We start from the raw sequence: 12,609 nt of genomic DNA, 5'->3' as shown, positions 1-12,609 counted from the left end.
TTGATTAATATTTGGGGTCACAAAAGAATCAAAATACTTACATTCAGCATACCGATACTGTGAAGAACCAGACAGTTTCTGTGGGGACATCATAGCCTCCAGTAGGGGAAACCAGAGTGCCTAAAATAATTGAATGCAAGGAAAAAAACAATAAGAACATAGCAAAACTAAAAATGAGGTGTGACCAGTATCAAAGTCCATTTCTGAAGGCTCACTTGCACATTCTGAAAAACAAAAATACATTCTTATGTTTTCACTGCAGTGGAATAGAACTGAAATATATTAAAGTAATCAGAAAGTACTTGTGGATCTGCTTTCAGTCTAGATTGCTCGTATATTAGAGCAAGATACTGTTTGATTGGATCTGAGCACAGAGAAGACCTTTGGCTCCTGTTGTTCCTTCTTCTTTCTCACTGTTTATTTCCTAATATTTTGACAACATAAGAAATCTACTTCATTCACAGTCCCCAACTACTACTACATGCAAGATGCAAAGTCTCTGACATAGAGACTGCTTACGTAACAGATAGCACAGTCACAGGTCCGCAAATGGAAAGAGACACATAAATTCCCCAGTTGTGAGAATTCACATGATATCGTACGTGGGAAGCTGGACCTTCATCCAGTGACTAGTCTGATCTTTCTTGGGCATCAACAAAGCAATTCCACCAGGTGGAACAGAACCCAGTGTGAGAGAAAACACTAACTCCAATTAGGCAGGCCATAAGCCCTCTCTGCACTTGTAGTCACCTCTTCAACAAAAACACAGCAGCTGTCTGTTGCACAATGAAATCATTTGACAAAAGAAACTAAGCAGGTCACCTCCTACACTGGACAGCACTAAGAAAAAGTGACAGAATTCTTGACTTCCAGACATGTCAGATCTTCAGACACAGGAACAACATTCTCAGTTTTGAATTCAGTTACCTAAGTTATGCATGCTATTAGGACTAAAAATAGGTTCTATGCCACTGACATCAGCAAAATGAAAACACAACCTCAATACAAGGCGTACCCAGTTCTCTCTGCAAGAGCTCAGGCAAGCTGTATTGTCTCCACCCCTTCAAGACCAGGCTAACGTTAAATTCAGGATTTTTCAAGTATTCAGAACAGCAATATTCTGCAGCCACAGTGCAAGTAGCATCAGCTTTCTGCCAGCATAAAGATGACACAAATCTAAGTATGCCAACGGCTTGATGCAAGGTTACACAAGTAATGATCCGTTGCTTTCTTTAGTGCCTGATTAACATTCAAGCCAAAATTTCAACTAAAGCTAAAAATGGGGAAAGGATACTATCTCATCTCCTTCTCCACTGCTAATATACACTTTATTTTGTGCTTCACATGTGAGCATTTCTCTCACGGGTTTAAAACCTGAAGCAGCACAACAAGAACACAAGGCAGAGCAAAACAATGGCTGCTTGACACATATCAGTATGGAATACGTGGGGAAAGGAAAAAGCACATGACGAGAGAGCTTCTGGAGATGCAGAGGCCTTTGTTGACTTTAGTGATATGGCTTTTACTCTCTTACCTCTTGCTGTTGTTGGTTTAAGTTGTGTGAATTCCTCTGGCAAAGAGCAATGGTTTTCATTAAGGTATCTTCAATGTTTTCTAGCAAGGGGAGTTGTTCTGAACCTAAATTTTTGGGGAAAAATAAATTGCAATTATAGAAATGACTAGATACATTAACTCCCAATCATTCTGCAAAATAAAATTATGCTGTTCATCTAAAAGCTGTTCCCTACAGTGAGCTACTGCATTATGAAGACAGGTCCTGATTATTGGCACGCTTTCAGAATGCGGTAATAAATAGGGCATATAAGACCTTTCATGTAATCAAATAAGGAAGATTTTAGCTGTAGTTTACGGTACAATTAAATAACAAATACAGGCACTGCATTTGATTAGGTGCACCCTTGAATCCTGGGGCCAGTGAAGAGTGTACCTGTGCATATATACTCATTTTCTGTAGGCAGAACATTCTTAATTCTCTGAGAAGTCTGCTTAAAAGTCGCAATCAAAAGAGTTAACAGGACAGCTGACCATACACAAAATCAATCACAGTTTGTTTACAAGATTTGACAGAGATTAGAGTGAAAGAATAAGGAAGTGTTACCAGTATAACTACCACAGCTACGTGAATGTCAATTTAAAAAATGTCACTGCAATACCTAGAAACCTGAAAAAGGATCTCATCATGCCAGTTGTCAAACATGAATTTTACATTTTTATGTTTATCTCTTTTTAAAAGAAAGTGGAATTTAACTTGGTAACTCTTACTTTCATCATCTTGTGTAAGCATCAGCAACTTGCTCTGCAATCGCTGAAAGAAAGAGAGAACTCAGAACAGTAAACTTGCAGAATCTTGATGGAAGTATTTTTAAAAAGGCATGGTTACTAAGGCTCACCCTTATTTTATTTCCCAATATAACAAGTATAGTATACATTTTTCTAAATATGGAAAGGAAAACAGAAACTGAAACATTTTTGATCCACAAAAACAAATTTCAGTATCTATTATCTAGTAGATGTTTAAAGACAGCCTTCAGAACAAGCCAGAAAAATACACTGAACTGCTGAGTCTGCAGACAACTCAACATATTGTTTTTTGATAGAAGGTAAATGCTTCCATGCATTGTAGTGGGAAACAAATTGAGAAACAATGACTGTCCCAAACCTTAACACAGGACACCATGCTGACCAAGAGCATGGCAAAAATGCCACATTCAGGATTTCAGCGTACAGTACCTCAAGCATGACCAGAAAGGCACCATGGATATCTCCCTTCTTCTCCAGTAAATATGAGGAAGCTTCATGGAGCTGATGTTTCTGGGTTATCTAAGTCAAAAAAAAAAAAAGTGAAAATCTATCTCAAGAAATCTGCCAGCATTTGTTTACTCCACAAAACAGGGAGAACTGGATGGTCAGAGAGGATTTTTGTCTCCATGTGTTCACAGGCACATTAACGAGTCTGAGCACTGAGCCAGACCCCTGCCCCCACCACTCCTGGCTACACTGCGCTGTTTCTGAAGTTGCACTATTGCCACCACCAGCGTTAAAATCCTTAAATCTGTATATGTACACGTATAAATATCCAGATCGAGGATAGATGATTAGTTAAAATTTTCATAAAGTGAAGAAACAGTCACCCTCCCAACATTAGTCAAATTTTCACAGAATCGCAGAATATCAGGGATTGGAAGGGATCTTGAAAGATCATCTAGTCCAATCCCACTACTGGAGCAGAAATACCTATTTTGGCAGTGTTGCTATCCAAAATCCCCTGTCTACATCATTTCAGATACCTTCAACACATTAATCAGCATTAATGCAGACGATCTGTATTCTGCAGTTACTTGGTAGATTCAGCGTACTAATAGCCTTTTCTTATTAGCCCTGAGACTAAATTCAGAAACAGGATACTAAATATAGCTAACAGTGGTGCAGGAGAGCAGTTTAGCAGCTCAAGGGGCCAAATATCTAAGAACTAATCCGTAACTTTGGTAGGAGCTGATGCGAATGCTTCCCCTAGCCCCTGTCTTTACACATCTTTTCTACCTGGATGGTTTCTTCCAGCCTGCAGTATTCCAGAACTTTAAGCGTCTCCAAAACGTCATCTGGGCTGTACTGACACAGCAGCTCAATGAACTGCTCTGTGATGCAGGGTGGCAAATGAATCAAGTCTTGGTTGATGCCTTCTCTGGAAAATAAAAGACACAGGAGACAAGTCAAATTCTAGTTCAGAAGTTTGACTGGAAAGAAGAGTTTTTAACTCAGTTGTGTATTGTCTCTTATACTTTATACAAGTAAAAAATATGTCTGTAAGAGAAAAATTATGCTGTCTCTACTAGTTACTAGTGCTAGATATCTGTTAGGAGGCATTTCATTTGTTCCACAACGTATTCTACTGATGCTTCAGTATAAATTAGACTATCAAAGACCCCTGTGAAACAAGATCCCAGCACAGACGCTTCGTCAGCAATTCTATAGCAAAGACATGCAAAGAAGTCACGTAATTTCTTTGATGCAGCCTTACGGTCTCTGAGTAGTTTTTTTAGAGATGCTGATCACCTATTTTTCCTATAGACCCTCTCTGAATATGCTTGAAGAAATATTGCTTTCTGCTTACTGTTTCTGAAACTGTTCTTTGACCTGCTTTATCACATTTTACTGTTTCATCTGCTAGAATACAATCCCCTCTGCTAATTCATTCAGATATAACTTCATGCTTCTTTTAGGGAAACATCCCTGTTTTTATTTAGTGGTAGTTCTCAAACCGAACAAAACTAGTTAATTTTTGTTGCTCTAACAGAGTCTAACTCCATGCACACTACGGTTATCAGTAGAGCACATTTCCAACTGTAAGAGCTCAAACCAGACCCTGCATATTGTTTAGCACCAAGCCAAAGGCTGCGTCTTCTCTCAAGGGTTTAGTAATCGGCTGCCCCACAGAACCATATTAAACTGGAACGAAAAACATCTGCCTCATCTCCCTGCGTGGGACCTGTTTAATCAGCACAAGCAGGTAAAACATCCAATTGCTGCTGTTTCCTGCCCTTGCTATCTCCCTGATCTCCTCTAACCTGTCACAAGTGACACTGCCAGGATGGTCAGGCACTCAGCAGTACATGACACTGTTCTCTTTTGGCTAGGACTGTGGATAATGCTGCCTGGCCGGAGCTGCTCTGAAGGCCAGACTAGGGTTTCCCTGCCGATTCCAGCCTCGATAACTTCTGTAGGCAAAGCTCAGATCACAGTTAAACTCATTTATTAAAGCTGTTCCTCTAAAAGAAATTTCTCAAAGTCCTTTCCAGCAGCAGCTGTTGGCACTGTGCTGGTTCGTGCAGTGGCCATTTTCCAATCCCTTGGCTTACTGAGTAAACTTCTAACATGGGGGAAACAGAGAGCAGAACTCTGACCAGTCCCATGACTGTCCCTGTGTCCTGTTTTCTACTCATCTTGTTTCTAAAGAGCAACAAAAAGCAAGAGATTTCCAAGAGCTGGAATGATACAGACGATCCTTTCCGAGAGACAGACGTAACACTTGCAACCCTTCAAAGTGTACAGCAACTCACCACCACTGTGAAATAAACTTCACATAGCAGTTCTAGAATTGATGCATTACATAGTGAAACAACAAAAGTTTATCCTCTGTTAGCATATTTGTTAACAAGCCTGTTCTGAAGCTTGTGATAGGAAAGAAAACAGATCAAGGTATATATTTAGCTTTGTTACCTTTCTGAACAGAAATTTGTAATCAGAAGGTATGTGGACGTGCAAACCCCACAGCCACAGGGTGGAAAAGGTCTAACATATCACACGACCCTACCATTTCCTGGGAGCTACAAGAATTATCATCATCCAAGAAAGACCAGGAGAACACCATGCCCCTAGCAAACCTGAAGAAGCTTATTGTAATCACAATGTCAACTGCTTGAATAATAAATGGCATTTGCCCAGAAATGAAAGCCTAACGCAGCTATGGATCAGTGTCCAAAATATGTACACAATTATACAAAAATTTCTATCCAAACTATTGTGTTCTGACATCAAGTAAAGAATCCAAAAAAAAAGATAACCTCCTGCATTCACCATCCACTCTTTCCACAACACAGAGCCTATAAACCCTGTCAATACCTGCAAGAGAACAAGTGTTCTACCCTTTTTGCTACTACACTGGAGAGAGACAAAAAAAAAAAAAAAGCACTCTGTCTAAAATGATTTCTGTCTACCAAAACTGGAAAAATGGCATGTCATACAATTTCATAATGAGAACAAACTTCTAGTTTGGAAATAACTCTGGCACCCACTATTCATGACTTATGAGCAAGCCAATCTTTCCTTAACTATTTCACTTAAGAAATCCACAAAAAGGGAGAAAGGAAAGAATGCAAGATTTTGATAATGTTAAAAACTAAGCAATTGTCCTGAGACTTGCAGGTCCTGCTCAGCTCAACAACCTGCTTCATCTTCAGTATAACCATGCCAAACAGTTCCTCTGCAAAACTATTCTCTGCCATGGTCTTTTCTGGAAGGAAGAGATCGTCATGGATTTCTCACAAAACCTTGCACAGCTGAGCCTTGCCAGAGTCATGGTCAGCGAGCAGAACCACTGTAACACCCTACAAGTTTTGGCATTTGTTAATATGTTAATAGACCCAGAACACTGTGTTGTTAAATATGTGTTGGTACAACACATGAATTTGTGCTGCAAACAGACATGCTTCATTGCAATTTTTTTAGAAGGGAACTTGAGAAAGTGGAAAGGTGGCAAAGGCTGTGATCAATGAACTGAGCAACATACGCTACATTCTCTGTTTTCTGTGACTGCTTATAAGATACAAACCATAAGGACATCTGGTTTTAATTTCCCTAAGCAATTTCTGTTAACCCTGTTTCCTACCTTCCCCCTTCTAGCTCCTTTAAAATAAATCTCCAGCAAAATTAAATGGGCCAAATAAATCCCTAATGCGATTCCACCAACTCAGTATAGTTATACTAGCATGATGAGTCTTGTCCCCCATATGATCAAGCAATCATTCGTATTTGAGACATTAAAGCTCCTTTGCTACTCTAGAATCTTTATTCTAATATTAATTTTGCTCAGAAAAAGCATATAAACATTTAGATTGACAAGAGAGAGATGTTTTCAGAAGAACCTAATCACTATTTAATGTAAAGATAATAGTGCAAAGCAGAGGTGTATCTGCAGATTAGGTCTTGCAAAGTAAAATTACTCCATCCTCCTGTGTCTCCCTCAGCACAGTTCATTTTGATACAGTTCAGTTCAGTTTGATACGTCTTCGAAGCAGACAGCCTCAGCACTGAAAAGAGACCACAGAGCCTTGAGTGCTATAAAAGAGTCCCACCAGCAATCTAGGATCTCTGCTTCTCCCTGGCAACACAGTTTAATAACAATGAGTTAAACTTTGGGCTTATAAGACTTTCTTCAAGGTTAGTCGATGCCATACATGAAGTCATAATATTTAGCAGTATTTTGTTCTTTTATGCATAACTTTCTTGCTTATCTTTTGCTTACTGAATATTCTGGCAGCTACATCACAGTCAGTACAAGGTCTACCTCCCTTACTCGGGATGCTGAACATTATACTGTAGTGCAGAGAATTAGAGGACTTTGAAACAGATGGAAAAGGAATGGCCACAAACTTTGCTACAACGCACATGGCACAGTAAGAGAGGTCATGTGGCCTCACACAGCTTGCTGAATCTTCGGGTGTCGGAGATAAAAGCAGAAATCTTTTGAAGGATCAGATACAGGAAGTTGTTTCCTACACCTGGATTTAACATATCATACATGTTGATTTTGATTAGAATAGAACTACAGGAAAAACGGTTGTATTTAGCTCTGTGGTAGAGCTAAATTAGATATGTCTATTACTCAGAGATTATGGAAGCCACTCTACGCACAAGATTAAAATACAGGTTAATTACTACCTTCGCTGGGTCTCACTTGCTGCAAGCGATATCACAGCACAAACAACAAAGTCTTAGTTAACATCCAGCTGGGTACCATCTCTGCTTAACTACTATTTAAAAACAAGAACAGAAAAACTAAATCATCCAATTTCTCTCTTATAAACCAAACCAAAATATTTTCTCCGCAAAATTTTTCTTTTATTTTGACCTCTAAGTAACACATTAGGCATGGGATTTAATCCCTTCCACACAAAGATGATTGTAAAACCTAAGGAAAATCCAAAATCAATTACTTCCAAGCTAGCTTCTAAAGCACTGGTTTTTACTTAACTTCAACAAGAGCTGAAACACTGACACCACATCAAAATTTAAGATCTAAATTTAAGATATTACCTCTTCCAACTTCTCCTCCTCATAAAGCACAATAATCTGCAACTAATTGACAAAACAGGCTTTCTCCTTAAATAGCATTAGCAATTGCTAGAAGGCAAGTGGAGCTGTGCATATATGTCTTACAAAATAAATAAGTAAAATCAAGGCCTTACAGCATTTGAAACCGATTCAACAGAAAGAGAACACTCAGTGCTGAAATACTGAAAGAACAGGAGCAGATGGAACAAGTAACTAGTTAAGGAGAAGTTTGCAGTGAAATATAGCAGCAATTCCGAAATGATAGAAATGAAAAATGTCAATAGATCAAAACACATCTCTATTTATGCTAAATTTGGGCGGCTTGGTCAAGTAATCAAACCAGTGGGTGCCTGAGAACAGAAGTGACAGTTCATTTGCAGGGTAACCATTTCACAGCCTTCCCAAAGAAGCTGTTACGACAATGCCTGCCCTCCCACCAACGCTGGGGAGGCGTCACATTGCACGTACTGAAGCCCACACCACTTCCCAGTTAGGAAGCCAGGCGTGGGCTCTGCTAAAGGACGCTCCCCAGAAAAGTGTTATTTCTGTGCTATCCTTCTCACCTTTGGGCAGTCTGAAGAGCAAGTCACCTTTTCTAAGCCCTAAACTTGGATGTAGACTACATTGATGTAGTGTTCCAAAGGAATGTGTTTTAACCCATGTAGTTTGCCAATGGTCCAATTTTCTTACATACCTCGGATCAAGCAGACTCCTTAGAAACTGGAAGAGTAAGAACTGGTCCTGAACAACAGGAGGAGAAAGTATTATTACTTTAAGTAATTTGCTATAAAAAAGCGATTCCCGAATTATATCCATTGAACAAAATACTGTTCGTGTCTGGTGACTGCTGAAGATGGTTTGGCTAAGTAATTATTTACTACTTTCTTTGAGAATGCTTACTGACAACTGGTCTGTCTGATCTCTGAATGCAAGCCATGCTGCACTCCCAACTGAAAACTGCATTACCAAGTCATACAAACAGCAACTCAGAGATCATACCTTACTATGGCCAGAACATCACCAGCAGGTGCAGCAGTTCAAATGTAGCAATTCCTGCAGCTGAGTATCTACTGAGCCACTTTTCCTCCATTTATGACACAGCAACAACTAAACATTGCCCTTGGCAATCGTTTCTTACAAGAATGGCAACACTGCTGTAAAGAAGTGCCAACACCAATGAAGTTTGACACTTTACCTGAAGGTTTGTAATGATGCTCTCAATCTGCTCGCTGAAGTGGATGGCTACCAAGTCAGCTGCTTTACATGGGCTAAGTAGCAGCAACTCCTTTGGAGAGAGAAACACAAGAAAAATTATTACTTTTAATTTTATAGACAATGTAATTACGCAGTATCACTGAGACCATTCAGATGTACTGTAACTGTATCTTTGCCTAGATGAAGCCTGTAACTAAATGCTATCGTACAAAAAATGATTATGCAAAAAAAAAAAGGATAGTTTACAAAAAGACAGTTTTGAAAATTGATGATTTTACTACACAACAGGCCTTATAAGTATGCAAAACTCTTCACACACTGAGAAAACATCTCAGTCCTAAGGTGAGAAAATGATTTCATCAAATTTTCTGAAATTCCACGCCACCTCCATGCCAATTCCACTTGACTCCATGCCAGCAAGACCAGCTAGTACCAACTGGGAAGAGTTCCAGCAAGAGAGAAGAGAGAGGAAACAAAGCCATCAGTTGACTCTAGGGCATGTCTCAAGTGTTTAACTGGCTTGAACTGAACCAAATCAGAGGTTTAACAGCAGGTTTCCTGCAACAGTTAATTTCCCTGCTATCTGTTCAGACATGGAAAAAAAATGAATAAATCCTTTATAGAATAAAAGGAAAAAAAAAACACTAAGATGCTTGTGGATTTGCCTCCTGTCAAGACTGATCTAAAAGACATCATATCATACAAGTTTACACAACCCAGAATTTTCTCTCTTGGTGCTTCCAAATGCATCCATGCTTCCAAATGAGAAGCAACTGCTTCAGACCAACATTGGGTAGTTGGCAAACCTTCACAAAAGCCCTTGCTAAGCCTACAAATGAGAAAACAGTGCTCCATTAAAGAAAAACAACTGGTATGGGAGATGAAAGAAAAACTTCATAAATGTGTATGTGCAAGAAAAAAAAAGTTGCTCAGCTGTAGCTTAGCCCCCAGACAGATGTAGCAGCCAGCAAATTCAGTGAATGCCAGCAACAGACCATGGTAAAGGGAAGAAAGGAAGTAATAAGGGAAGAGCATTGCTATTCTTCCGATCTACAGGACCTCTCCCCAAGCTCTTTAAAGAAGAGCTATCATAGAAGATGTATGTTGTGAGGTTTCCAAAGCAAAATTTGTCTATTTTATTTTATGTAAACCAGTTCCATGGTGTTTGACTTCAGAGCTTTGTTCCAGAAGCCACGGCTTTCAGTTGCTTACCCAGTACTCAGAAGCATGACTCTTATCTGACAAGCCTAGGCAATCCAAAGGACCTAGAAGATCTTAATTACAGCAGTGCAATGAGAAGCATGCAGAAAGGATGTAGCACGACAGCCTTACTTTGTTTCTCTCTCTGTACAAACCCTCCCTGGGAGTTTCCAGGCATGCTGAGTACAGGACTGAGTGGCTGGAGTCCAATGGTCCAGCCTTCCAGCAACGGACTGCAGTTCTTGGGTCAGTGTGACCTTCAGAGCTCCCCCCAAGCAACAGATTTTAGGCTTGTGTTTCCAGCCTCTCCCAGGTTTAAGAGTTTGTGACTATGGCACTTCCTAGGCAGACAGTCCTTGAGGAGACAATACTGACACAAGTCACGTGGGTCTGAGGACAAAGCGACTGCCACAAATAACACTGATCGAAGAGGTCTTAGGCTTTATTTTGAAGATAAATATCATGAACAATTGCCATGTAGGAAGATGGAGAAAAATAAGAAAGGACACTGATCAGAAACCCCATTTTCTATTACACAGCAGGAAAGAAGTACTAACAGGAAAGCCTCTTTAGAGGCTTCCAGTTTCAACTGGAAGTGTTGGCTTGCTATTTTGATAAATCAGAAGAAAAAAGGACTGTTGGTCAAACACCTGAAATCATGGCACCACCCTAGTAAAATGTACTATCCTAGTAAAATTTACTATTTAAGTCTTCTGAATGCTTGAGAGCAAGATTAATACACTGGAAAAGAGCAAAAGGCCATAGTAGTCAATAAACTGCTAAACCACATGAAATTTCATATACTGTTCACCAATCGTTGAAAAAGAAAGATGCCAAAAAAAGGAGTTGTTGATCTCAGTTGCAACACCCAAAAAAGGTGACCCCACAGAACTGGTTATTTGCCCAGCAGCTTTCTGGAGGAAGCTGTGAAGGAGTGTCATTAAAAAAGAGCAGCCACAGAATCTGTAAGGCTGTTGAAATTGTTAAGGCAGGGAATTGTTAAAGATGGCCATGGACAAGTTGAGAGGAGTATTTTCTGTGGTTTGACAAACTCAGGAAAAGTATGCAGCTCTGACAATGGGGGCACTGGGCACTTCTGGTTCTGTACAATAATAAAGAACGAAATAAAATTTGTTTTTATTGAGAAAATAAAACCAAACAACTCACTATGAAAAGCTGGCAGTCTTAGCCTATGACGAGTTTATCAAAACCAGTACAGCACAATGGGAAACAAGAAGGGCAACCCAGGACATTTCTGATTTGTCCTAAGACACCCAAGCATGGAACAGCAATCGTAACAGCCTCAGACTGAATCGACCCAGCAAGGAGACACATTTGTCACTGACAGAGACACAAACCAAGACTTACAAAGGGAAGCTCGCTCACTCTTAAGGCCAAGCAATTTGGGCTGTATATACCAATACCAGGGTAACTCGGTAGGAGAGAAAAACAAAGCAGTCAGAAGGAAGCAGCAAAGTGGACAGCAGTTTGTTCACAGCAGTTTGTTCAACTGGGAAAGCCCAGCATGGATCCACAGTTGCTCTGGTAAGACAGTAACGTGCGAGGCCTCCACAGCACAACCATCACCACTAGCACTTCCCACAGGCTCTGAAAGCCCATCTGGAGAGTAGGTGTGAGCTCGGTGAGTTGCATGTCATACAGGTGGATTCACAGCATTTCTTTGTCTTCTGAACGATCTTCCTCTTGGCCCATTTTCTCACTAGTCACCCACTACTTTCAAATTCTGGAAGAGACTAACAGTATTCTCTATCTTCCAAATGGTACCTGGTACTCTTTTGTCCCCCTTGCAGGATGCAGACTTCTGTGGTGATTTTCTGCTAAAGTAGTCTGTGCAAAAGCATGACCACTTGTTTTATAGGCAAGAGTTATTTTCCCGGCTCAACTCCAGATCACCCTGGAATAGACTGACAGCACGTTGTATAACTAGAGATATAATGCGTTCCCCATGTCTACAGACTGGGCAATTGTTTCAGACATCTCCATCCCCTCAAGCAAAGAGAGAGAGAAATGGGAAGAGCTAGTCAAGCAACAAGCTGTGTCTTACAGCAGATGTTATGACCTCATCTTACCATAGGTTATAAATACCAGGGTATTGAAGTTGATTATCCTCATCATTGTAATCTGAGGAATTTGATACCACAGATTGTGAGGTCAACGATATCAATGTCCTGACCTCCTACTGCTGCATGCTCAGAAGATAAAAAGCTTGCTCACAGATCACTTTCCTGTTACACAGCACTCATGAGCCATCATCTCCTTATACACTGCCATTACCCAAAGAACAACACTTGAAAGCAGGAAACCAAGGAAGCCAGCTTGAAT

General features: G+C 40.1%; 1 protein-coding gene across 4 annotated transcripts in view; it reads right to left on the bottom strand.

The window, feature by feature from the left end:
- Nucleotides 1-12,609, bottom strand: part of VPS8 (VPS8 subunit of CORVET complex) — a 77,553-nt gene that overhangs the window by 23,726 nt on the left and 41,218 nt on the right. For 3 of the 4 annotated variants that reach the window (XM_083848785.1, XM_083848787.1, XM_083848788.1), the window contains exons 33-39: nucleotides 9,047-9,136; nucleotides 8,546-8,592; nucleotides 3,562-3,703; nucleotides 2,752-2,841; nucleotides 2,284-2,326; nucleotides 1,535-1,638; nucleotides 42-120 (exon numbers count right to left, since the gene is read on the bottom strand). In XM_083848785.1, the coding sequence (XP_083704911.1) occupies nucleotides 42-120; nucleotides 1,535-1,638; nucleotides 2,284-2,326; nucleotides 2,752-2,841; nucleotides 3,562-3,703; nucleotides 8,546-8,592; nucleotides 9,047-9,136 (595 nt within the window). Of the gene's footprint in view, nucleotides 1-41; nucleotides 121-1,534; nucleotides 1,641-2,283; nucleotides 2,327-2,751; nucleotides 2,842-3,561; nucleotides 3,704-8,545; nucleotides 8,593-9,046; nucleotides 9,137-12,609 lie in introns of all 4 variants that reach the window. The other variant, XM_083848786.1, reaches the window with a different exon arrangement.

Source organism: Anser anser (genome assembly GCF_964211835.1).
Source record: "Anser anser genome assembly, chromosome: 9".
NCBI classification, from domain to species: domain Eukaryota; kingdom Metazoa; phylum Chordata; class Aves; order Anseriformes; family Anatidae; genus Anser; species Anser anser.
The sequence above is the reverse complement of the archived record's forward strand: the minus strand, read 5'-3'. Positions and strand labels throughout refer to the sequence as shown.